The 27299-nt window shown below is 44.7% G+C and overlaps 5 protein-coding genes across 5 annotated transcripts; 2 read left to right on the top strand and 3 right to left on the bottom strand.

The window, feature by feature from the left end:
- Positions 1-2437: 2437 nt before the first annotated feature.
- On the bottom strand, positions 2438-9112 carry LOC109782080 (uncharacterized). Its single transcript, XM_040400475.2, has 8 exons — positions 9067-9112; positions 7468-8649; positions 7036-7351; positions 5879-6069; positions 3840-3959; positions 3663-3753; positions 3104-3349; positions 2438-3003 (listed from the first exon to the last, which is right to left on the bottom strand). The coding sequence occupies exons 1-8, from the start codon at positions 9110-9112 to the stop codon at positions 2991-2993; spliced, it is 2205 nt and encodes a 734-aa protein (XP_040256409.1). The 3' UTR covers positions 2438-2990.
- A 2218-nt stretch (positions 9113-11330) lies between these two features.
- Positions 11331-18114, bottom strand: LOC109782095 (uncharacterized). The gene is made up of 7 exons (XM_020340683.4): positions 17055-18114; positions 16589-16877; positions 15694-15866; positions 12655-12774; positions 12475-12565; positions 11922-12159; positions 11331-11816 (listed from the first exon to the last, which is right to left on the bottom strand). Exons 1-7 carry the CDS (start codon positions 18112-18114, stop codon positions 11481-11483), a joined length of 2307 nt encoding a protein of 768 aa, XP_020196272.1. The 3' UTR covers positions 11331-11480.
- A 207-nt stretch (positions 18115-18321) lies between these two features.
- Positions 18322-21873, top strand: LOC109782109 (uncharacterized). Its single transcript, XM_020340701.3, has 8 exons — positions 18322-18643; positions 19093-19304; positions 19830-20111; positions 20204-20326; positions 20718-20868; positions 20940-21151; positions 21344-21380; positions 21513-21873. Exons 1-8 carry the CDS (start codon positions 18322-18324, stop codon positions 21641-21643), a joined length of 1470 nt encoding a protein of 489 aa, XP_020196290.1. The 3' UTR covers positions 21644-21873.
- Positions 21874-23634: 1761 nt separating this feature from the next.
- Positions 23635-24177, bottom strand: LOC109782132 (uncharacterized). The gene has a single exon (XM_020340725.1). The coding sequence runs from the start codon at positions 24175-24177 to the stop codon at positions 23635-23637; it is 543 nt and encodes a 180-aa protein (XP_020196314.1).
- Positions 24178-25154: 977 nt separating this feature from the next.
- LOC109782136 (uncharacterized) lies at positions 25155-26925 on the top strand. Its single transcript, XM_020340735.3, has 3 exons — positions 25155-25296; positions 25418-25561; positions 26122-26925. The coding sequence occupies exons 1-3, from the start codon at positions 25228-25230 to the stop codon at positions 26677-26679; spliced, it is 771 nt and encodes a 256-aa protein (XP_020196324.3). The 5' UTR covers positions 25155-25227; the 3' UTR covers positions 26680-26925.
- Positions 26926-27299: the final 374 nt, after the last annotated feature.

Raw genomic sequence — 27299 nt, forward strand, 5'->3', positions numbered from 1 at the left:
GATCGATCGACCGTGAAGACGTACGACTACATCAACCGCGTTGTCATAACGCTTCCGCTTTTGGTCTACGAGGGTACGTGGACAACACTCTCCCCTCTCGTTGCTATGCATCACCATGATCTTGCGTGTGCGTAGGAATTTTTTTTAAATTACTACGTTCCCCAACACCACCAACGGGGCACCGGTGGTGCGGGGGACCAAGAACAGCGAGGGGCGCCGCCTGTGGTGGGCGCCCCCGGCCGCACTCTCCACGCCGTCCTCCAGCACCTCGAGGGCGGCAACGACCCGCCGTTGACATACCCTACTGCCCCGGTCCCCCTTCGGGTCGTCGGCGTTGTTCGGCGTCTAGGCCGAGCCCACGAAGGCGCCGCTCGGCCGGCGCACCCGCAACGCCGGCATCGTCATCAACGAGGGCGGGCGCGCCTCCTCCTCGGCTCCTCCCCGCTTCGTCAGGCCGAAGACACAGCCAGGGCTCGCCGCTGTGAAGACGGAGCCAGGGCTCGGCGACGCGGCGGCCTTAAAGTGGGCGCGCGAAGACTGGGCGCGGACGGAGCTGGAGCGCCAGCGCCGCGCCTTTGGGTAGTTCACCGCTTGGCGTCGTGGCCGCAACGAGGGAGGCGTCGTCGTCCTCGACGACGACGCGCCGCCACCGGTCCGCCAGGGCGACCCCGAGCAGGGGTCCAGCAGGGGCGGCCGCGTGAAGGAGGAGAAGGACGACGAGGACAACGACGGCGATGGCAGCGACTTTGCCTCTCTCAGCGTGTTATTCGGCATGTGGTCACAGCCTCTTTGTTTTTTCTAAGTATTTTATCTATATAAATACTATTTCAGTTCGCCGAAGTAATGTACTGTTTCGCCGAATATTTGTCATATTCGCCCAATTTTAGTCAAATAAGTGTTCAAAAAAGTTTAAAACAGGCCTGGGGCCGACCCTGGGGGCGTCGGCTGGGAACCCGATCGCCCCCAGGCCGATTTTAGCGTCGGTTCGCCCCCAGGCGGCGATTTTTCGAGCCGCCTGGGGGGCCAACGGCTAGAGATGCTCTGACAACGGAACAGAGAAAATCTCCCCTGGCCTCTATATCCGCTATTCTGTTCATGATACACAGTAATGGAACTTCCATGATCAAGGAGATTCACAGTCTAATTGTTACGACATCATGGAAGTTTAAAGCAAAACAAAAGCAATACTGACAACACAGGTATATAACATACTCCCTTCGATCCAAATTAATTGACGCAGCTTTAGTACAACGTACTGACAATTAATTTGGATCGTAGCATATTTGCTAAATCATCACCCATATTGAGACAAAAAAGCGCTAGCAAAAATCCCCCAAACCACTGCAGCCTACCATCGTATGGTCCCACAGGCGAAAGGTAAGCTTCATAATTTATTGCTTTACCAAACCCTACAGACAAAAGCTGATCAAAATCCAAGATCTCTTGACTATTTTGCTAAAGGCTTAGAGTACAGTTTGGGGTCACCAATCCAAGTCATCAGAGGCAAGGTTGATTAGAGTGAGGGTGTGCAACGTACGTACAACTATCAGGCCCTGTATTAAGCATACCCTGTAATAAGTATGATAATCACCAGACCTAGCACCGAATGTTAGCAAACGCATTATTACTTGTCCAGTTCTTGCAATAAAACAGAAATGATAGCTAGCAAGGCAGTGTGAATTCAAATGCAACAGAAGTGCAGTAGATAGTGTAGAATAAAGTCAGAAATGTAGCAAGTACCTTGCAGTGTAGAAAAACAAGAACTCAAATCCCATTGACATTAGGATGTACCAGACATTAGGAACTCAAATTTTCAAGAGGAAACAGTTACTGCTAAGAGTGCCATCTATTAGACATTTTCCATGTCAGAAATCACAGTGTTATATTTCAAGACGAAATTGTTCTTCTTCCTAATGCTCCAGACTTCATCTAGAAGGGAGAGCACTCCCCTGCCCAAAGTACCTGACTAAAGATTAGAGCTCACAAGTTTGGTCATTTATAGCAGAAGAAAAAACGTACCAAAAGTAGAGAACAAATTATGCTGCTTATGAAACCAGCATTAGCTGGTACTGTATGGTTCTTATGTTTAACTGATAAACTGTGTACATGGTTCTCCTATTACCTACTATTCCAGCACCTTATGTACTTATCACAAACTTCCTGCCAATATATACAAAAGCCTTTTGTCACCAACAGAAAGGACTTCAATTTTCCAAACAAGCTTGAACTTCAATTTTTCAACAGAGGTAAAAAGGTATCATAGTAAGAGAACAGATGCACAGCAGTATAAATGAAAGATGCTACAAGAGCAGGAGAATGCCAATTCCATTGCCTTCGGCCAGTTTAACTACAGAATGATGAAATTCCAATCAAATTCGCAATGGACCTCCAATCATATCATGCACGACGCATAATGCAGAGGATTACGCCAAACTGGAACCAAGCACAGTTCACTTGGATTCAATGCATCTGCACACTTAAATTGCATTTGACTTGGTTAAACAAGAGCCAAAACCAGTTCATAATGAAGAGATTCTTCTGCATTAGGCAGAACAGCTCCGACAAAAAGGTCACATGGCAGTATAGATCAACTAAATGGGACCATATAGACCCTGAAAAAAATGGGACCATATAATAAGCTAAAAGTTTACAGGCACAAGTTACTAACAAGTAGTAAAGCTAACGAAGATGTATCTACTCTGATAGAGGTATCGTCCTCCAGTGCTGCAGGATGAACATCTGATTTGTTGCTGCTATCACCTTTTACAGGTGAAGAATCCTCTGCAAGTTTCATGGGACAAGGTACAGCAAAGATCAGCTGGCATTAGCTTGTTTGATGACTTGGCCTGCAGTCTCAAGGTCGATTCCAGTACTACTCGAAGTCTCGATTGTTTCTGTTGTAGACATAGAATTACTTGCTCCAGCTCTTGGTGTAGCATAGACAACTTTACGCGCACCACTTGCCTTCGAGATTGGGGTTAATGCTTGTGCTAGGTCTTCAAACTGAATCCAAGAAATTCAAACATGTTTTAATTCTTCATACAGTACTACTGCATTATTAGGTTCATGAGGTAGACCATCAAGGTTACATTAAGGAACTGACTTATTTACTTGCTCCTCTACTTCATTGAGTAAGGTAGCAAGGAATTCTTTGTCATTGTCCAGCGAGGATTTTTCTGAGCTAACTTCAGCACCAGGTATATTATCACCTTCAACAGCCAAGAAAGCATCGTAGGCCTTATTCAGCTTCTGCATACGTGACTTGATGAATGAAATAACCTTTGCAGCATATGGAATCGCATCTCCAATCTTGGATGCAGACTTGAAAGCCAGAAATATGTGGAAGTTTCTAGGACCAAACTAAGGAAATTAACAAAGAACAACCAAAATCTACAATACACCACATTTTCTAACTGAATTCTTCTTCAGCGAGAAAAGTTCATCCGCACAAATACACTAGCGTGTGCATTTATGCAAATGAAGAAACCCATGCAAGATTTCTGTAATCCCAAACTTATTGAAAGCAACTGACTAAAGTGTACCCCTGAAACCTGAATACACGCCTACAAAGCGCAGCCACTTTAGCACTTGGGTTGGAAATAGGATGCTTCAAACTATTATATAGCACACAATTTATACCGTTATTACCACAAGTAGGATACATTAAGATAATCCGACAATGGTCAGGCTCAACCAAATGCTCCAAGATGGCTAAAGCTTTGAACCAAGCACTGAGTGAGTAGTGTATGTCTTCTGCAATTAAAGTATGGGCCGTGAATACCAAGATCATTCAGTATTAAATGCATGAGTAACTAAGATAAATGGAAGCCTGAAACTACCTCTTTCCATAGAAACTTCAGCAAGAGAACAATATGTAAGGACTTCCACAACAGGATCGCAAGGACTCTTTTCAAGTATTGCCTTCGCAATATGCAACATTTTCCAGGCCAGATCCAAATCTGAACAAAATTATGATCATGGTTGCCCTGAGTTTTTCTTTAATAAGTAGATATATATTGGTATTTACTGTGACATAAATAATTGCACATGGAACAAGGCCATCAATTATCGTGGTGTTATGTGTGTGCAACAGTACAGGAGGCAGGTCCACCTTTAGGTCACCCCCAAATATTAGGACTCTTTTTCACTTCCAAGTTAGATAATTCTATTTCCTTATTTGTGGGTACCCCTATGTATATAAAGAGAAGACAACTAGATACACATAATATGTAGATGATCAAACTAAAAACAGGATAAACTGATCATCAACATTTCCTCATTCATCAATACCTTGATGCATTTAAATTCAAATTAGAAGAATTACGACAAAAATGTTAGACCACAGTTCTAAATTATTTTCTTTAGAATGCAATCAACAACCAATTATTCATATTGTTGCACGATATATGTAACACATACTTTGCACCAAAGCTAGTTCATTCAAATACATTGGACAGGGACGCTGCTTCGGTGCCGTAACTGCAGGCCATTGGACAGATAGCCACTTGCAGAATTGAATGAAGCCATGGTTCATAGATCGATATCTATTTAATCAAGCATTGCAATTCCGAGTGTACAAGTACTAAGCATGGCAGGAAAAAAAATAAAAAGAAGGCTAATAATGGATATGGTACGGAAAATATGCTAATGTCCCGTCCGTTCAAAAACGTATGAGCGACCGATAAAAAATTGTATCCAAGATAATCTACTACTCCCTCCATTCCACAATGTAGTGCTTCCTCTATCTCCGTGCTTCAACTTTGACCGTAAATTTAACTATCAAGACCGATTGCGGCGGGAGCAAAAATTATATCAGTGAATTCGTATTCGAAAGAAGTTTTTAATTATGTAATTTTTTCACCCGCCGCAGTCGGTCTCGTTCGTTAAATTTATGGTCAAAGTTTGACCTCGGGAAGCGCGGGCGCACTATATTTTGGAATGGAGGGAGTATGTTTTTTCCACCAGGGGCCCTGACTTGCACTTATTGAGTAGGCACCCAGCAAGTCCAAGGAGTCCAACTCAGGTGAACTGAGGGGTTGACACCTCCTCCTCAATCATTTGCTATTTAATCTATACCACTATATAGTAACTTTGAATATCAACCGTTGGATGAAGCTCATCCGACAGTGGAAAGGTAGCCAATCTGGACGTTGCTGACCACTGGATCTTCTCTTTACTACACCAGATTCCACCACGTGTAATATCAAGAAGATTCTCTGGTTGGGCTTAAGCCCTATAGACATTTTGCACAAAACTCAAAACACACTTCTACTTTGTTCTAGACTCTTCCATACTTAGACTCTCCCAACTTCTTTTTCTAACAGTACTATCATTTATTTTTAGTTCGTATTTTTATTTGTGTTCAAGGCTATAGATGTACCATCATAGATCAAATTTATTTTTGTAGGCACAATGCTAGTTTTTTTTGTTATTTTCTAGAAATTGCAATATGAGATGCTTAAAGACACCTTGGAAAAGGAACACCCTCGGCATATTTTACCCGAATTTAGCATCTTATACTTCATGCATGTGCCTCAAAAAATTTATTTACCTATTACATATACTGTAACAGTGTGCCGGTTTTTGGTTGTAATTTGATTGTCCAAGCTCTCACATGCAATGCACATATAATTTACTACTCCCTCCATTCCAAAATAATTTGAACTAAAACCATGACAAGTATTTTGGAACGGAGGGAGTGGCAGTACATTACAGAGTAGCAGTTCATTATGTACACTCCTCAGCATGTATGAACAGATGAAGAGACAAGGTTGTAATCCGTAACCACAATAATCTTAATCAACTACGTACATTACAGAGTATATTGTAGTGTCTATGATTGTATGGAGTACAGGAGTAGTGGCAATGGCATATATACCTTTTTCAGTATCATCTTCCCTTGCATTACTACCAGATGCCTTTGAGCTTCCAGTATCATCTCTGCTGGTTCTACTCTTCCGCCAGTCTTGATATGGTGCAATCTCAGCTCGAGCTTTGTACAGCAAAACATATCCATATTTGTAATACGTGCTAACACACATTGGAGAAAGTCTCCCATAATATAACACCCTAGTTGACAACAAAGGAGTACATTACTACATTTATCAGGTGCATCATTGTCAAGAGTCAAGAGTCAAGAGTATAACATAATGACATGAAAAGTAATGTAATCTGAGATACAACATCATAATCAAAACTCCGCCGCAATTATTTCATCAGGAAGGTGCCAACTATGTCCACTGTTTATCACCTTAGTGGGCATTCTTTGCTGACTTGGCATTGCCCCAGTCAGCGTCAAGTCAGTCAAAACCACCTGACTTAGTCAAAACCATGAGGAGGGTTGATTTTTAGACCGTGTGGTTAGTTCGGGGTGTGGGGTGAATGGTTTTGAAGTTGAGGCTTGAAGTTTAAACCCAGTGGTTAGTTCAGGGTTGTAATGTGGACTTTTCTCTTGTAACAAACACCAAGAGTGTCATAGTTTTAAGTGCAACTTTTAAGTAGTATATAATTAAACTGCACTACGATGAAGTATTTAGAATAACTGCACTTTCCGCCAGTTAGCCTTACCACAGTTGATCCAAAGTGCTACTAGTTTAAGAATTTCTGATCCCAATCACTGAGTTTTTTGCAAACTGCATATGCGGTAAGGATAGTTAGCATAAGTGACATTGCTCATTCTCTCTCAAAAAAGAGTGACATTGCTCATACGCAAATTTCTCAAATAGGTAAATACCAAGTCCTGAAGCAAATACACATTGATTTGGTGCTCGTCAGAATTCACACAGCATAACAAAAGAAGGTTAGGTCCGGACTCGCAGGCATTGCTGCTTACCCAGTTTGAACCTCCTAAACACAACTAAGCTCATCACAAACTCAAAGGCTAAGTAAGTCAAAGTGCAAAGCAATTAAGCACGTATATAAAATATAAATTCAGATAAGTGGATTTTGGAAATTGCATCCAATAATCCATCTGTATGCACAATTCAGCCAGGCTTTGGAGTAAAAGCAGCATGCGGAAGGGAGAGAAACCCTAACCTGCTCCTAAGGGCAGTGTAGAAACAGTCCTCGGCATGGACCAATTGCCCTTCCTCGATGGCCTTGGACCCCTCGTCAAACAGCTCCTGAGCTTTATCCCCATTCCATTCCCAATCCTCTTCCTCGGCCTCCTCCTCCCATCCGTCCTCCTCACATTCACAATCCTCCTTGCTCTTCTCTACCCATTTCTCCTTCTCAAAGCCCAGATTCCCACTTGAGTGTGGCCGCAGCAGATCATGGTGCTCGTCTCGGGCCTTCTCAATGCTCTCTGAGGAGGAAGCTATGGCTGATGGAGGCTTTATACCCCCAGCTTGATCTGAAAATATACATTATATATGATACCAGAAATATTAATTACTTTTTACTAAATGATTTGCAAGTCATAGGAAAGCAAACTTAAACAAGCTTGTACGGGTTTGACAATGCTAGTACCAGGAGTGTAGAAACTCATGTAGGGAATGATGTTAGTGCTGTTGGATACCTTCTTAACTCGGCCTGAATTAAGCTCAACTGTGAAGGTGCCAAGATCTGTCCGCACGAAAAAGACATCAACTCCATTGGCGCAGCTGATCGCATATCTAGGGGGAGAGGGTAGCAAGTTCTCAAGCTCTACGACTCTACGTATTGCCCATTTTACAGCTCCGTCTGTGCCAGCCTCCATCGACCATAATTCGAGCTTGGACTCCTTCAGGGTGGCACATCCCAGCACACCGTCCTCTGTGGGCATAACGATATATTCGCCGCACTTACACTTTGGCAAGGGTGGCCAGTAAATCATTGATAGTTCCTGGTTGAACAAGTCATACTGCAGGATGAACGTTTCCTGATGGCACAAGAAATAGACTGCATCTCCCACAAGGGCATTGGGCCGAGAGCTAATGACGAGCAGGGGCAAGTCAGTGTGCTCGCAAGATGTCACGGGGCTCCAGGAACGGTCCTCTGAAGAGTAGACGCAAGCTTGTGCGACCCCGTCTTCATCGGTGCCCACGTAGACCACGCGGAAGGGGTTGCCATGGCAGTCGATGTGGTCGCAGCCATCGGCGGCGCAGAGCACCGCCGCCGCGCAGTCCGGGACGGTTGGATAGTCCACGAACTCGGGCAAGGGCAATAGCCACTGGCGATGGAAAATGGGATCCCACACGATGAGGCACAGAGGTTCGCCGTCCGCGCCGAGAGCAGTTAAGAGGACGAGGCCATGGCGAGCGTCGAGCGTGAAGAGATCAGACTGGCTGGGGTGGACCGGGAGGAAGGGGGAGGTGGGGGTCAAGGGAGCGAACCAGCAGAAGACCGTCTCGTCGTTCTCGAAGAATCCCAGCAAGGGAGGCGCCCGGTGGAACTCGCGGTAGAGGCGGGAGAAGGCAGGGCCGGTGAGGCGGCTGCGCCAGGGCTTGCAGACGAGGAGGCGCGGCAGAGGCACCCGGGGTCGTCCGGCGGAAGGCGGAGGAGGATCTCCTCGAGGAGCTCGTCTGGCAGCGTCGCCGGCGGCGGCGGCATGGCGGGCGGAGGCGAGGGTTGTGGCCGGAAAGGAAGGAGCACCTGCTGGGTTCAACCAGGTCCGCGTTGTGGTGGGGTTTTCTGTCAACTGGGACCGACGAGCCAGCGAGAGTGAGACTGCTCAATTTTTTCCCTGTATGTCTCACTCCTAGTCCCACTTCTCCATCCGGAGTCCCACTTCTTCTCCATCCGTTTAAAAAAACATGAGACCATTCAGGACTAGCCCTTGAAAACATATTTTTATAGAATAAACTCTAATCACCACGGGTCACAACATATTTTTATAGAATAAACTCTAATCACCACGGGTCACTCTGTGACTCAAACCGGGGTGGGCTAGATAGCTTCGTCCTATCCTAGCCAACAGGGTGACACCCTCTTCTCTTCTTCGCCTGTTCAAAATGAATAACGACGACAATTTATCCTCTTCCATGAATCTCTTTTTTTTCTTTGTATGTCTCACTTCTTCATTTTTATAAAAGATTGAGGGTGTCCAATGGATGGTCCACATCAGAAGCGAACAACAGCTTCACGCACGAGCGACCGCCCCCACCCACCCAATAGAGCCAACCGCCACCACCATCTCCCGCTCCGACAACCCTCATGCTCGACATGGGTGGTCTACCCTAGGCCCACCCACCCCAAGCTCGAGCGCACCCGCACGAGGTGGTACCTAGGCATGGGATATATCGACACCCCCCTCCCCGCCTCCCCTTTCCCGACATGTGTGCACCGCCTCCTCCTCTTGCACCAATCTCAACCGCGTCACACCCTCTCGTAGCGCTCTGTCCCGCGATGCTGGTTCGAGCTGCATTGGGGAATCCCCCCCCCCCCCCATAACAATTGGCTCACACTTTTATGGTCTCCTCTGAGGAGGGGGGGGGGGGGGGTGCCACCGTCCAGGAGTGATTGGCGGAAAAGGAGAGCAACGTTGCGCTAGCCGAGGAGGAATACACATGACTAGAGGCCAACGCGCGCTACGCCGCACTGTTATTCACTCGTGAAATTAATATCTATAGATTATTGTGATCAGTTGTTTTGTTTTGATTTTATATGTGTTGGCTTTGTGTTTTAGTTTTTTATTAATGATGTTTTTTTGTTCATATTGCTGTTTGCGTTTTTTTTCAAGAGAAGACATGAGTTATTTGATATGTGGTTGTGAATTCTTTGCACATTTTTGGCCTTGGTGTCAGTCTGGTGGTGATTGTTTGAGCATCTTGGGATATTTCACGCTAAATCCATGGAATTGCTACTGTGACGCTCATATGAGTCAGCACACGAAGCTCTTGCTCGCTCATCTTGGCTCCCTGTTCCTCTCGCTCATTTAGTTTTTTTCACGCACCCCACTGCTAGCTCACAAAAAATTGCCTATCATTTTTTTATTTGAGAAGGTTAGTTAAACAAAATGATTTTGAAGGAACTTTAAAAATATTATGACTTTTAAAAGCTATGAATTTTAGAAACATTGTTGAATTTAAAATATATTCATGGTTTCAAAAATGTTCACAATATAAAATGTTTTAAAATTTTTAAAAATGTTCACAAACTTTAAATGACCGTGAACTTCAAAAATATCCACAAATTTCATCAATATTAACGAATTTGAAGAATTTTAAAATATTTTTATGTTTTTTAAAGTATACAAATTTTAATAAGTGTTTATGAATTAAAATGTGAAAAAAATAAAATAAAATAAAAAGAGAAGCAGAAATAAAACTAAACAACGCACACTTACGTGTGGGGCCCTAGTGAACCCACAACCCTCGAAGCACCAGAGCGCTTCAATTCAAGGGAGCTTAGTATCTCTATAGATTGGTGGGGAAGAGGCGAGGAATGATGTGCTAGACGAGGAGGAAAATCTGATGATCGCTACGGCTATAGCCACGTTTATGGTCTTGATCCACGAAGATGAAACTCGTCAGCGTGCCAAAGAACAGAGGAGCTAGAGGTAGCCCCCCAAGCTTCCGCTGGCGATTGCCTCTAAACGTCGCCTACTTCATCACAATAGAGGGGAGGATCATCAAGGCAGACCCTACAGTCTTGGAACTTAGCCAACCGGGCTTTAAGTACCTGTGGCCCTCATTATTAGTACATCTAGTTGAATGAAATGTTTTGTCGTTATCGTTCTCATCAATTAGTATGTTTTGTCGAATGTCAAGTGCGTTGAACTATGTTTCTCAAATGTGCCATTGGATGCGATGGTAAAATGGCCTCTTCCATATGTACGCTGACAATAGGGAGGACAAATGCGAAAGTACCTTTCTACACCTCAGCTCATATGCTCCTGGTGTGAACAGTAAACTAAATAAAATATAAAAACGTTTCAAAAATTTCTGAAATTTTTTCATGGCATACTTTAAGAAATGTTTGTTGTGCATGCAAAATTTCATCACGAAATCGCATTCGTGGAAGTCGTGGCAAAAAAACAAAATAAAAGCTCCAAAATGTGTTTGAAAGTAACATTTACAGAGTATCGATTTTTTTTTACCATGCCTTCCATCAATGTCATTTCGTGATGAAATTTTGCATGCACAACAAACATTTTTTAAAGTATGCCACAATTTTTTTCAGAATTTTTTGAAATGTTTCTCTATTTTATTTATTTTACTGTTCACGGCAGGAGCATATGAGCTCAGGTGTAGAAACTCCACGTCCGGACAAATGGGGGTTTGCCCTTAGAGATGCCCTACTAACTCCCAGAGATATCTCCCAGTGCATTATCATAGGAGGGTGCCTATCATGCAGTCTGAATTAGGCATTTAGCTTACATGACATGGCATTAAATAAAGAAAAGACACTCCTGACATCGTATCATGATACCATAACGTATAATCGAAGAAAACATTGATTTGATTGATCTCATCCATTCACCATCTAGGAATTTACATCTAAGTAAATGGGATCATATGGCCCGATAAAAAGTTCCATGGCACAAGTCACAGTAAGTACGGCTAACAAAGCTGTACTTTACTCCTAGCTGCAGGATGAAGATTGGATTTGTTGCTGCTATCACCTTTTACAGGTGAAGAATCCTCCAAAAGCTTGTCGGGACAAGAAGGTTCAGCAGAGATCAGCTTGGCACTAGCTTGTTTCATGCCTTGGCCTGCGGTCTCAAGGTCGATTCCAGTACTACTCTGCGTCTCGATTGTTGCTGCTGTAGACATAGAATTACTTGGTCCAGCAATTTGTAAGGTCGAAGATGCATCTTTTGGTGTAGCATAGACAACGTTATGCGTACCACTTGCCTCTGAGGTTGGGGTTAGTAATGCTTGCGCCAGGTCTTTAAGCTGAATCCAAGAAATTCAAACTATAAGTTCTTCATACAGTACTGCTGTATTAGTAGGTTCACGAGGCAAACCGTCTAGGTAACATGAAGGAACCGACTTATTTACCTTGTTCTCTAGTGCAGTGAATATATTATTAAGCACATCTATCTCATTGTCCAGCGACAACTCTTCTGAGCCAACTTCAGCAGCAGGTGCATTCTCACCTTTAACAGCCAACAAATCTTCGAGAGCCTTTCTCAGCTTCCGCACACGTGACTTGTACAATGACATAACCTTTACAGCATATGGGAGCGTGTCTCCAATCTTTGATGCCGACGTGAAAGCCAGGAATATGTGGAAGTTTCTAGGGCCAAACTAAGGAAATTAACAAAGAACAACCAAAATCTATAGCAGCACTATCTAACTGAATTCTTCTTCAGCAATAAAAGCTCATCTACACAAATACACTAGCATGTGCTTTATCCAAATAAAGATACCTGTACAAGATTTCAGTAAGCTCAAACTTATTGAAATCAACTGACTAAAATGTACCCCTAAAACCTGAAGACACACCTAGACGGCGCAGCCACTCTAGCACTTGGGGGTTGCAAATATGATGCTTCAAACTATACTACTATAAAGCACACAATAGATACTGTTATTACCACTGGTAGGATACAGTACGACAATCCGACAATGGTCAGGCTCAACCAAATGCTCCAAGATGGCTAAAGCTTTGAACCGAGCACGGAGTGAGTAGTCTATGTCTTCTGTGCAATTAAAATATGGGCCATGAGTATCAAGACCATTCAGCGATTAAATGCAGGAGTAACTAAGATAAATGAAAGTCTGAAACTACCTCTTTCCATGGAAACTTCAGCAAGAGCACAATATGTATCGACTTTAGCCATAGGCATCCAAGGACAATTTTCACTTATTGCCCTCGCAATATGTAACATTTTCCAGGCCAGATCCAAATCTGAACAAAATCAGAATCATGTTTGCGCTGAGTTTTTCTTTAGTAAGTGGTTACACTGGTATTTACTGTGACATGAAGAATTGCACATGGAACAAGGTCATTAGTTATCATAGTGTTATGTAGGAGCAACAGTACATGAGGCAGGACCACTCTTAGGTGCAGACAACACCAGCGACAGGGAGGACCACCCTGAATATTAAGACTCCTTTCATTTCTAAAGTTCGAGGGTTGTATTTCCTTATTTGAGGGTGTCCCCTTCAATATAACGAGAAGACAACTACATGCATATAAAATATGTAAATGATCAAACTAAAAATATGATAAGCTGTTCATCAATGTTTCCTCATTCATCAATACATTGGTGCATTTAAAAAAATACAAGAATTCGAGCAAAATGTAAGACCACAATTTTAAACTTTTTTCTTTGGAATTCAATCAACAACCAATTATTCACATTCTTGCACATATTTATAACACACTTGCACAAAAGCTAGTTCATTCAAATACATTGGATAGATAGCCAATTGCAGAATTGAATGAAGCCAATGGTTTCATGCCTGGGAGGTCGACCATGGAAGCCATTTTCTTGGTACGGCAACTTATGGAGAGATACAGGGAGCAAAAGGACCTGCATATGGTGTTCATTGACTTGGAAAAGGCCTACGATAAGATACCGCGAAATGTCATGTAGTGGGCCTTGGAGAAACACAAAGTCCCAACAAAGTACATTACCCTCATCAAGGACATGTATGATAATGTTGTGACAAGTGTTCGAACAAGTGATAGTGACACTGATGACTTCCCGATTAAAATAGGACTGCACCAAGGGTCAGCTTTGAGCCCTTATCTTTTTGCTTTGGTGATGGATGAGGTCACAAGGGATATACAATGACATATCCATGGTGTATGCTCTTTGCGGATGATGTGGTTCTAGTTGGTGATAATCGGATGGGGGTTAATAGAAAGTTAGAGCTATGGAGACAAACCTTTGAATCGAAAGGTTTTAGGCTTAGTAGAACTAAAACCGATTACATGAGGTGCGGTTTCACTACTGCTAAGCATGAAGAGGAGGAGGTTAGCCTTGATGGGCAGGTGGTACCTCAGAAGGACACCTTTCGATATTTGGGGTCAATGTTGCAGAAGGATGGTGATATCGATGAAGACGTGAGCCATCGAATCAAAGCCATCTATGACAAGAGAGTGCCACAAAAGCTAAAAGGCAGGTTCTATAGGATGGCGATTCTACCCGCAATGTAGTATGGCGCTGAGTGTTGGCCGACTAAAAAATGACATGTACAACAGTTAGGTGTAGCGGAGATGCGCATGTTGAGATGGATGTGTGGGCACACAAGGAAGGATCAGGCCCGGAATGATGACATGCAGGATAGAGTTGGGATAGCACCGTTGAAGAGAAGTTTGTCCAACATCGTCTGAGATTGTTTGGGCATATTCAGCGCAGGCCTCCAGAAGCTCTAGTGCATAGCGGACGGCTAAAGCGTGCTGATAATGTCAAGAGAGGTCGGGGTAGACCAAATTTGACATAGGAGGAGCCCGTAAAGAGAGATCTAAGGGTTGGAATATCACAAATGAACTAGCCATGGACAAGGGTGCGTGGAAGCTAGCTATCCATGTGCTAGAACCATGAGTTGGTTGCAAGATCTTATGGGTTTCAGCTCTAGCCTACCCCAACTTTTTTGGGACTAAAGGCTTCGTTGTTGTTGTTGCGCAAAAGCTAGTTCGTTCAAATACATTGGATATAGATAGCCAATTGCAAAATTGAATGAAGCCAATGGTTCATAGATCGACATCTGTTTAATAAAGTATTGAATGAAACATTGCAATTCAAAGTGTACAAGTAACCAAGCATTGCAAAAAAAGAAAGGCTAATAACAGAAATATGGTATGGCAAATATACTAATATCGCACCCATTAAAAAAAACATGTGGCCAACCATGAACAGACTTTTGTATGAGAATAATGGATAAAAAGGATTTTGGGTATAGTTTTCCTTGTGATGGCCCAGGGTGCGGCGGTACTTGTGATATTTCTGCTTGGGACGCGTTTTATTTGGCAGTTTTCTGGATGTCAAACAACATTGGACAGATTGCTTTTTATTGGCATTGGAAACATATCACATTATGGCAGGGCAAAGTTTCACAATTTAATGAATCCTCCACTGATGGGATGGTTAAGAGATTACCTATGGTTAAACTCTTCAGAACTTATCAATGGATATAATCCTTTTGGGATGAACTGGATTTCATTCCACTTTCCTATTTCTGAACAAACTTATGTCATCAATTATTTCGTAGTTTCAAAGTCACTAGTTGTCTATGAGATAAATATTGGCAGTAATTGTGAAGCCCCAATTCTTGACTGAAAGGGACACCAAAAGCCTCTGCCCTCCCTCTCTATCTATCCAAGAGATGGAAGTGCAGAGCTAACAAAAGTATGCTGTATCCGAAATAATCTACTGTCTTTTTTTGCACCAGGAGCCCTGGCTTGCACTAGCACCTGGCAAGTCCAAGGAGTCCAACCACGTGAACTGAGGGGTTGGCGCCTCCTCTTGACCAACCGTCCACTAGACAGTTCCTGAAATCATTTGCTATTTACTAATTTATGTATAGTACTTTGAAAACCGCTTTGATGAAACAGTCTACTAAAGAATGATTAGATAATTCCAGACATTACTGACCTTCAAACAAGGCTACTAATTTGCAAATGCAGTACATTATAGAGTAGCCGTTTATTATGTACACTCCATGGCATGTATGAACAGACAAAGAGACAAAGGTTGTAAACCATGACCACAAAAAAGTTAATCACTACGTATTCATAATGATGATGATGATCATAATTATTATTATTATATATCTTGCGTATATGATTGTACGGAATACAGGAGTAGTGGCATTATACCTTTTCTAGTATCACCTTTCTTCACATTGCTACAAGATGCCTTTGAGCTTCCAGTATCATCTCTGCTGGTTGTACCCTTCACTAAGTCTTCTCGAGCTTTGTACAGCAAAGCACGTCCATATTTGTAATACGTGCTAATGCACATTGGAGAAAGTCTCCCATAAAATAGCACCCTGGGTGACAACAAAGGCGTATTTTACTAAATTTATAAGTGCATCACTGTCAAGAGTATAAATAACATAAGGCCATGGAAAGTAATGTAATCTACATCAATCAAAACTACGCTCATCAGAAAGGTGCTAACTATATCCTCTGTTTGTCTCCTTTTGTAACAAGCACCAATTGTGTTCAAGTGCAATTTTGAAGTAGCATATAAATAAACTGCACTGCGATGAAGTATTTAGAATAAAATGCACTTTCGACCAGTTAGCCTTACCACAGCCGGTCCAAAGTGTCACTTAGTTTAAGAATTTCTGATCCAAATCACTGAGTCTTTTGCAAAGTGCAAATGCGGTAAGGATAGTTGGCCTAAGTTATATTGCTCAAATATTGAAAACAGCTCACACTTCAGAAATACATGTGCATTTCTCAAAATGGGTAAACACCAAACCCTGAAGCAAATACAGATTGATGTGGCACTCGTCACAATTCACATGGCATAACAACAGAAGGTTAGGTCCCAGCTACTGCTGCCTAACCAGTTAGAACCTCCTAAACCAAACTAAGCTCATCATAAAGACTATGCAAGTCAAAAGCGAAACGCAACTAAGCACGTATAAAATACCAATACAGATAACAGGACTAATTGGAAGTTGAATACAATAATCCATCTGTATGCAAGCTACAGCCAGGCCATGGAGTAAGAGCAGCATGTGGAAGGGAGAGAAACTCTAACCTACTCTCAAGGACATCGTCGAAACAGTGAATGGCGTGAACGAATTGTTCCTCCTCGATCGCCTTGGACCCCTTGGCAAACAGCTCATTTGCAGCTTTCTCCCCATCCCATCCCCACTCCTCTTCCTCGGCCTCCTCCTCCCATCCGTTCTCCTCCAAGTCAAAATCGTCCTCGCCCTTCTCTACACATTTCTCCTTCTCATCACCCACATGGTGCTTGTCTTGGGTCGTCTCAACATTCTCTGAGGAGGACGCCATGGTTGATGGAGGTGTTATGCCCCCAGCTAGGTCTGAAAATATAAATTATATATGACACTGCTATCTCCAATTTCACAAAGTCATTTTTGTGCACCATCACCTAAATTTCATGTAGCTAACAGAAATATTACTTAGTTCTTATTAAATAATTCACAAGTCATGGGAAAGCAAACGTAAACGAGCTTGTACAGGTTTGGCGATGGTAGTACCTGGAGTGTAGAACCTCGTGTAGGGAATGACTTCACTGCTACTGGATACCTTCTTAACTCGGCCTGAATTAAGCTCAACTGTGAAAGTGCCAAGATCTGTCTGCACAAAAAAGACACGAAATCCATCGGTGCAGCTAATCACATATCTGGGGGTCGAGGGTAGCAAGTTCTGGAGGTCGACGACTCTGCGTGTTGCCCATTTCACAGCTCCGTCTGTGTCAGCCTCCATCGACCATAGTTCGAGCCTGGACTCCTGCAGATAGGCACAGCCCAGCATATCGTCCTCCATTCGCATAAGGATATAGCTGCACTTCCACTTGTGCATGGCTGGCCAGTGAATCATCGATAGCTCCTGGCTGAACAAGTCATATCGCAGGACTACCGTTTCCTGAGTGCACAAGAAATAGACTGCATCTCCCACAAGGGCATTGGGCCGAGAGAGCCTGACGTGCAGGGGCAATTCAGGGTGCTCACAAGACGTCACTGGGCTCCAGGCACAGGACTCTGAAGAGTAGACGCAAGCTTGCGCGACGCCATCGTCATCGGTGCCCACATAGACCACACGGAAGGGGTCGCCAGGGCAATTGAGGTGGTCGCAGCCATCGGCGGCGCAGAGCACCGCCGCGGCGCAGTCTGGAAAGGTTGGCCAGTCCACGAAATCCGGCAAGGACAACCGCCACTGGCGGTGGCCGACGAGGTCCCACACGATGAGGCAGAGGGGTTCGCCGCTCGGGCCGATAGTATTTGAGAGGACGAGTCCATGGCGCGAGTCGAGCACGAAGAGACTGCACTTGCCGGGGTGCACCGGGAAGAAGGGGGAAGTGGGGGACAAGGGAGAAAAATAGCACAGTACCGTCTCATCGTTCTCGAAGAATCCCAGCAAGGGAGGTGTCCGGTGGAACTCGCGGTAGAGGCGGGAGAAGGCGGTGCCGGTGAGGCGGCTGCGCCAGGGCTTGCAGACGAGGGAGGCCCGGAAGAGGCACCCGGGGTCCTCCGGCGGGAGGCGCAGGAGGATCTCCTCGAGAAGCTCGTCCGGCAGCGTCGCCGGCGGCGGCGGCATGGCGGGCGGAGGCGTGGGTTGTGGCTGGAAAGGAAGGAGCAACTGCTGGGTCTGAGTTTAGGCCTGCCTGATAGGCTCACACGCTTGGGCTCAACCAGATCGGCGTGTGGGGGGGTTTCTGCAAAGTGGGACCGGGGAGGCAGCGAGACTGGGACTGGTGCGTAGTGGAGGAGCTGATTTCTCCGAGCGGGCAGTGGCAAACTGGCAATGGCGTGCTACGCCGCTCTCCTGCACCAGCCGCCCGCCTCGCCGTCCCCGTGCACCTCAGGCCGCGTCGGCTCCTGCCGTGTCCGTCCGCCCCCACTCCTCCAGCGCCGAGCCCCTCCCCTGTCTGTGCGCGCTCGGATCTCCCCCCGCTGCTCCTACGCCGCAGCCGGAGAAAGCGCCGGAGCGGGCGCCGGGGAACAGCCCGCGGCGGCGCTCCGGAGAGTGCTGGGGACGCCGGGCGCCCACCAGGCGCCCGCTTGCTACGACGCGCTCAGTGCCCGCCTCGTCGAGCGCGCCGGGTTCAGGGCCTGCTTCACGAGCGGTACGTGTTCGCTCTTTTGCTTCTGCAGGACTCTCTCTCACACACACTCCCATCATAATAGCATAGTGTACCATACTTCCAATTCCTGAACACCCGCGCTTGCTGTGCCACCATGTTTCTGTCATTCTGTAGATTGTGAGTGTTATACTTGTACTACCTCATATACTCCATGTGTTGTAAAGATGATGAAACCTTATACTAGAGTGAGAATTTGCTCTTGTGCTGGTCTATATTGCCTATGCTTCTGTTGAGGGCACATTGATCAAGTGGCATTGCACATATCAAACCATCACAAGTTTGTTCTTCACTTGTATAGTCACGGTCGCTCGGTCAGAACTTGAAAATGGAACCAGAGCGTAGTAGTTGCTTAGGGAGCTAGCCCAGTCCTATGTAAAAGGAGATCTACAAGATTTCAGTCCTGAAAAAATTAACAGTATTTTGTCTTTCAGGTTTCTCAATATCTGCTGCAAGGCTTGGATTGCCAGATGTTGGTCTCATGTCCTATGGCGAAATGATAGATCAAGGCCGTCTGATCACTGAAGCAGTATCGATACCTGTAATTGGTGATGCTGATAATGGTTATGGAAACTGTATGAATGTCAAGAGGACAGTGAAAGGATTTATCAAGGCTGGTTTTGCTGGAATTATTCTTGAAGATCAGGTATCTTGATACTCTTTCGATGTTGTGCTGTTTACTAAATTATCCAGCTGTTTTGCTTCTATAACCTACTTTATATACACAAACTATTGCATCACTGAACTAGAGTGCTTCACCTTCATAAGAACCTAAATGTCATTTTACACATATTTTATGTTTGTATGTAGTTTATGTTTTGCGAGAGTTTGTATATAGTTTTAAACATCCTGGCTGTGCAGTCAGTTTCATGTTAACTGTAATTTTGGACAACAACCCCTGCTACTGCCCTAATAAGTCTCTGCTCTGGACCCTGGCTGACATCTCATATTCTTAGTATAGCATAATTCATATTCTAGCAATCAAGGATCATTTATCCTGATTTTGAACGGTGTATTTAAAATATGTTTAAACATTCTATTTCCATTGCACTTTGCGGATATGATTTTGTTTTATATTAAAAAATGACTGGCGTTATTTTTATGATAAATCTTCTTATTCCCTTTTGATAACTTCCTTCTTTAGTGATATGATGTATATAGTATTCTGAAGGTGTCACCAAAAGCATGTGGACATACACAAGGAAGGAAAGTTGTCTCGAGAGAGGAAGCGATTATGCACATAAAAGCCGCTGTAGATGCCAGGAAGGAGAGTGGCTCTGACATTGTTATTGTGGCAAGGACAGATTCTCGTCAAGCTTTGTCTCTTGATGAAGCGTTATGGAGAGCACGAGCTTTTGCTGATGCTGGAGCAGATGTTCTATTTATTGATGCCCTTGCCTCAAGGGAAGAGATGATGGTGTTTTGTGCAGTTTCACCTGGAGTTCCAAAAATGGTTAGATCTACTCTATAATGCAGTAGTGTTTTTCCGAACTATTTCTGACCGCCATGGAAGATCCTCAGCATACTCCATGCTTCTTTCTGCAGGCCAACATGTTAGAAGGTGGTGGTAAAACTCCTATACTGAGCCCTCTTGAACTTGAAGAAATTGGTTACAAAATCATAGCCTACCCATTATCTCTAATTGGGGTATCAATGCGTGCAATGGAGGTTAGTTGTTTATACTTTGTACATGCTTCAAGTACTTGTGTTATATTTGCACACCAACTTAAGAGAGATAAAATGCCTGAAAACCAACTCACATGTTATTTATTTTATCACTAAAAGGAGTAGTTGTGTCCTAAGGGATCATGCACATGGATTCCCGGTAGAAGTTTTTGCCAAAGAAAAATAAAATTGCGCACACTCACATATAGGCGTATAGAGTCACGTATGTACCATCTTCTATTCCTGTGAACTGGTAGTTATTGTATGCTTCTTCAATTTGATGGCATATCATGTGGGTTCAAAATCTTCTGTGTATTCATGTTCAATTTGGTACCACGCATATGATACATGTCCGCTGTCAATCATTAACTGTATAAGACACCCTGATGTGCAGGATGCTCTTGTTGCTATAAAAGGTGGCCGCATACCTCCTCCAAGTAGCTTGCCATCATTTGAGGAGATCAAGGATACGCTAGGGTTTAACCGCTATTATGAAGAGGAAAAGCGATACGTTGCGTCACCAGCTCAGTCATCCTTTGGGAGTGGTGAGCATATTCTCTCGTAAACTATGTTGAATATGGATGGTTTTTCTTATCCTGCTACAACACAATTATAGGTAATTATGATTGTACAAGTGAAGCAAGCAGTTCAGGAGACACCAAGTCCAGGACTGAGAAATCACAAGAACCTATTATTGACATACTGCCACAGCTCTATGATCCTGGTTCCGCTGGAGGCAGAGGTCCTTCAGGTGGGATGTGGTCCCGCACACTTCGATTGAAGATTACAGGAAGAGATGGGGTCCAGAAAATTGATGCCAGGATACCTGTAAGAACCCATTTACAGTCTATTTTCGATTCAATAATCAATATGTAGTACTAGTTGTGACTCAGAAGTTCTGAAATTGACACTCAAGTGATTTTTCGCTATTAGTAGTATCTGTGCAAATGTTCTATAATTGAGTAATTCTCATACTGATTAAAAGGATGTTTCCTTCTGTTCCTGCTTTCTCTGCAACAGGCTGGATTCTTAGAAGGGATGACAAAAGTTATACCAGGTTGGTGCTTCTATTCTTGTTATTAGGAGGAACATGAATCTGTAACTACATTTGTATTTTCGAGATAGAAAGAAAAGAATCTTTGGTCTGTGTATGTTTCATTCATAGATCATCTCCTTTGGCACTTTGCAGGCCTGGCTGGAACAAATATCATGGAAAGGCTTCGGAATGCACCTATGGATTCGGACAACCCCCAGAACGGGCAGATACTGCTTGATTTTGAGGACGGCAGGGGAGATAGGATCCAGGTGTTCATCGCGTGAGCGTGTTGTTCGTTGTTGTCGTCCCAGCATCCGATACTCAGATGAGGGTCCTGTTCCTTTGAGTGGTAGAAGCAAATGGCTGCTACTTGGTAGTTGGTAGGCCCTTGCTGCCTACATCCAGTTGTGTAAATTCCGCATCATACTGCGTGCATCCAGAACTAGTCTTCCTGTAACCTTCCTTGTCTCATGGATGCGGAAGTTAAATTCGAATAAAACAAGTTATGGAAAAAGTATTCCTCTGCTACACAAGGATACAAGTACGACACTGAGCACTAGTAGAAAATACACACTCTAGGCTTAACTTCCGTTGCCATGCTGGGAGGGACGCCATGGGGAGTGCCAATCGGATGACAGGGCCAGCAGTGGCTGAGAGGAGGAGGAGAAGGATGAACTTGGGGAAGAAGAAGAGAAATGGAGGACAGCATAGTTTCATTTCATATCTGGGCCACCTCTTCCTTCTGAGGGCATGGCCAACGGGCCATGCTGGACCGGTGCCCCAGGCACCACCTCCACCGATCCCACCCCTTTTCTCGCTTGTTTTCCCGATCGTAACAAAAAAAAAATCCGCCATCCACGCACGCATGTCTCTTCCTGCGGCCCCCAACCGCCGCTCCACCGAAAGCATAGGCACGTACGCCGCATTGCGATACTAGCGGCCGTACTGGAGACCGCAGCGAGACCACCACGCCATCGCTCCAGACGACGGTGCACGACGTCCCGCTGGAGCTACTCCCTCCGGTCATTTTTAATTCGAATATAAAATTTGTTTAAAGTTAAGCCTCATAAAGTTTCATTAACTTTAAAAAAAATATCAATATTCACAATATAAAATCAATATCAGTAGATGTGTCATTGCTTAAATTTTCATATTGTACAACTTTAGCATGGTAGATGTTAATATTTTTCATATAAATACGATCAAACTTTATGAAGTTTGACTTTAGACAATTTTTATATGCAAAGTAAAAAAGACGGAAGGGAGTAATATTCATGCGCCTTTCCACGTCCCTCCACCTTGTCCGTGCCGCATGCGTGTGCGCTCGCGCCGTGTCGTCGCCGACGGCGGGTTCCTCCGCCGCTTCCGTTCACTCTACGCGCGCCCCGTCGTCGCTGGCCACCACCACGCGGCGCTGCAGCGGTATCATCGGCTACCCTTCCCCGGGGATCCCCATCACTGCCATTGCCGGCGGCATGCAGTTCGGGGCACCAGTTCCTCAACAGTCAACACTGCGCGCGCTCTCCCAACGCAGGCCGGCAGAGGTTTACTTGACCTCGGTAGATGAGGCTCTAGCGAACGGCGTGTCATTGACATCGGCGATAACGCTGAGCAGCCGACGGGGACCTTCTTGCCGTAGGAGCCAGGGCGTAGGCCGTAGGGGTGCAGCACCACGTCGTACTCGCTTGCCCATCTTCCTCACGACTCAACGCGACGTGTGACTGGCGGATGCATCCTTACAGCAGCACGTCGGCCTTGTTTAATTGTATTTTCGAATATTCTTATTGCACGAATGGGGATTGTTCTGGTTGACGTAGTGCTGTTTCTTCCTCTTGTTCTTCATCCAAAACAGGATGGAGATTCAGGTTCACGTTTGGCATCGGCTGTAAGTATGGACGAGCTACTATATGATTATGCTAAGATGTTTTCTTCTGTCATGCTCATATTAATGTTACTTAATTAGAGCACTTCCAACAGGCGCGCAACGCGCGACGTGCTAAAATAATTTTTACAACGCCGAAATAGTATCTTTTTACGCGCATCAAAGCGCTAGCTCCAGCGGCACTGCAAAATATTACGCGTGCGAGCCGTTTCAGCAGACGCTACAAAAAAGGCGGGCGCGAACAACCAGAGCACATACAAACAATATTTGAAACAACATATAGATTTATTCAATGATACAAATAGTATAGTTCAACCCAACACTACAAACTAGTCAATACGATACAAATAAAAATAGATAATAAACGATACTACGATGCAAATATACTAAAAACTACTCCTCGTCGTCCTCCTCCTTGGTGGTGTAGTCCGACGACAGAAACGCGTCATCCCACTGAGGATCGTTGTCATCAAAAGTCGACGCAGCTCCCAGTTCGCACTGCACTATCACCAGGGCCTTCCGCTCACGCCTGTCCGCCTGATCCACGGCTCGCTTTGCCCTCCTCTCCGCCCAGAAGGCATTCTCGGTGGCGACGTCCTGCGGAAAGCGCTGGCGCCACTCCGCTATGGCGTACTCGTCCGCCTCGGCGATGAGGAGGCGGCGCTCCCGCCTACGGTGTTCACGGCGGTCCTCGTCGGTTATTAGCCGCGACGGAGGCGCGAGGTCCTGCGCCTGCAGGCATGTCCACACGTCCTCGAAGTTCATCTGGGAACGTGGCCTCGAGAGGCGCCATGCCGCTGCGTCGTACGCGCGGGCGGTCTCGAACGTCCTGAGACTGAGACGCATGTCGCCGGAGCGGATCTCCGTGTAGAACATGCCGGAGGGGCGGATGCGGACGCCGCGGTAGCCGGAGCTACTCCGGGCGCGCGGCAACATGTTGGCGACGGGGGAGAAGGCGCGGCGGCGGTGGGGCGCTGGATGCGAGGAAGAAGGGGGCGACGGGGAAGAAGAAGGCGCTCGAGTGGCGGTTGGCGGGCTTGGACGCGCGTGTTTTATGAGCGCGCCAAAACTGCTGCGCGTGGGGCCCTTTTTTCGCGCGCGGGCTATTTTTTTCCGCGCGCCGGAATCTCCCGCGCCTGCTGGAGCGCGTCAAACCGCTCCGCGCGCTAAAACATGATTTCCCCCCGCACACGTGATATATAGCGCAGCTGTTGGAGATGCTCTTAACATCCTTGTGTTTCTGTTGGGTAGGAAAATTGCACATCATTCACCTATTACAGGATTGTGAAGGCATACCCAAGATGAACTGGGTGTTTTTTATGTAGTCCTGTTTTACATTGTATTGGTATATGTTATTATTTCCTTGAAATTGCCACTTTACCTATATGGCTAATCTTTCTTATAACACCGGAGACATATTTCCTTTACAAGTGCAAACTATGCAAGCCACGCTTTTCAAAATGTATATGTCTCTTGGCAAGGTATACATTTTAGTTTTAGACACTAAAGTAAGGCTTATTAGAATAGGAACGATCAATCCCCTGAATATGTGATTGCAACAGAGAAGTCCAAGAAACTCAAAGACTGTCACTGAGGCTAAGAAGAATGGGCTTTGTCTCGTACCAGCACTGAGTCAATTGCAAGAAACCACCACATTTGTGGCTAGGTTTGCAGGAAACTACCAAGTCGTTAATCTGTTGCAAAAAACACCGTAAAATCTCTTAACCCGTTGCAAAAAGCACTGAACAGCCGTTTAGCCTCGTTTGATCTCTTTTCCGACAGGTGGGCCGCGAAAACGCTGACGTGACGTGCGGACAGGCAAACGGCGCCATTAGGAAGAAAACGGTCAAGACGCCGCGCCGGTCGGTCCTGTCGGTGCTCGCCAGACAGATGCCTCGTGCCCTCTCTCTCTCTCGCCCCTCTCCTCTGCCTCCTCTCTCTGGCTCTGGTCGCCGTCGGTGAGAAGCCAGCTGGCCGCCGTCCGCCATGGTTTCGTGGAGCGACGACAGCGAGGAATCGGGCTACGAGTACTCTTCAGGCGGCTCCCCTATCAAGGTCAGTGATTTGTACTCGTAGCTAGGGTTCTTTGAGCAAGGGTTTCGGTTTGGGGATTTTGTTTTTCCTGCTCGATTTGAACCCGTGAGATGGATTTTGTGCGTTTCTTTTGTTGATGTAGATCCCGGCTACAATCGAGGACCCGAACTACTCTGGTGTTGATGATGAGGTGATGGTGATGTGTGAGCATGGCCAGCCGGCGAAGAGGCATGTTTGCTTCGAAGGGATTAGCACTGGGAGGAGGTTCATTGCCTGTGGACTTGATGTGAGTGCTAGCAAAAATCTGTAGTTTGCTCATTTTGTGAAGAAACTATAAATTGTTCATATGCACTGTTCATTGTTCATGTTCACTGTTCATTGTTCATGTTCACTATTCACCTAGTAGTTTAGTTAAAGGTACTGTCATGTACCATACCATAGTGACTGAGTGAAGTAAATGAATTGTTCATACATATAAATGAACAACACCACAGTGATATAAATGAAGTAAATGAATTAAATTGTGCTATTAAAAATTAAGTACAAAGATATAAAATTAAGGTATCCATAGTGACTGAGTGAAGTAAATTGTGCTGTTAAAAAGTATGATAGTGCATTGTTCATAGATATAAATGAAGTAAATGAATTGAACTGAATTGTATTGTGCTGTTAAAAATTAAGGTATAAATGAAGTAAATTCAGTGTAGTATGCTGTTAAAAATTCAGATATAAATTCATAATTGAGCTGAATTGTGCATGTGCAGTATACTATAGTTGTTTTGAATTGGAATGAATAGAAGTGAAGTGAAAAAGGAAGTAAATGCATTTGTACTTGTTGTTTTGCAGGAAGCAAGCAGTTGTGGTGTTGTTCATTGGGTAGATGAGGAGTGGCCAGAGCATCTGCAGAATGCTCTTCACAAACTATGGCTTTTGTATGAGGATTGCCAGCGTGCTAATAGGATGGCATGTCTGGAACATTCATCACTTGTCCACAATCTCACATCACAAAAGAACAAGCTACAGGAGACTTATGAGAAGCTTGTTGAGGATGTGAACAACCTACTTGATACCCAGGACAATATTCCCAAGGAAAATGAAGTCCAACAAGGTGAACATGAGGAGATCACTCCTCCTTTGGACAACAATATTTCAGCTTTGAAGGAACAGCTGGGTGCAATGGATGCTGAGAACAAAGAACTGAAGCAAAAGGTTGACCAGTTGAAGAGCATTCAGGTTGCCCAAGGTAATGTGATTAGGAATCTGAAGTTTGCTCATTTGAAGGAGAAGGAAAAGTTGAGCACTGAGAGGAGGAATTTGGAGTTTCACATTGCTGATCTTGTCAAAGCTAGTGACAAGAACAAGAGAAAGCTGAAGGACATCAAGGATATTTGCGATGAAGAGTGATTTGTAATCTGACCATGTGGGTCATTATCTTAAGTTTCAAGCATTGAACTATGGCTTGTAATGTGTGAACTAGTGGCAGTTTGCAGTATTTGAAGTAGGGTGTAGCCTTGAACTATGTCTTGTAAGCTTTGAACTATGGTGTCATGATGTTAACTATGTTGTTAACTAGAGTTGTTAAGTATGATGTTAACTATGGTGTCATGATGTTAACTATGTTAGTGACTAGAGTTGTTAAGTATGATGTTAACTATGTTAGTGACTAGAGTTGTTAAGTATGATGTTAACTATGTCATTGATGTTAACTATGGCACCCTAAATGATGGAATGAGGATATGTTGGATACTGTCGACGTCGAGGCACCCTAGATGATCAAATTAGGTTATCTTGGATGCCGTCGACGCCGAGGCACCCTAGATGATCAAATTAGGTTATCGTGGATGCCGTCGACGCCGAGGCACCCTAGATGATCATATTAGGTTATCGTGGATGCCGTCGACGCCGAGGCACCCTAGATGATCAAATTAGGTTATCGTGGATGCCGTCGACGCCGAGGCACCCTAGATGATCATATTAGGTTATCGTGGATGCCGTCAACGTCGAGGCACCCTAGATGATCATAT

The sequence above is a fragment of the Aegilops tauschii genome, chromosome 2, assembly GCF_002575655.3.
Source record: "Aegilops tauschii subsp. strangulata cultivar AL8/78 chromosome 2, Aet v6.0, whole genome shotgun sequence".
In the NCBI taxonomy this organism is placed as follows: domain Eukaryota; kingdom Viridiplantae; phylum Streptophyta; class Magnoliopsida; order Poales; family Poaceae; genus Aegilops; species Aegilops tauschii.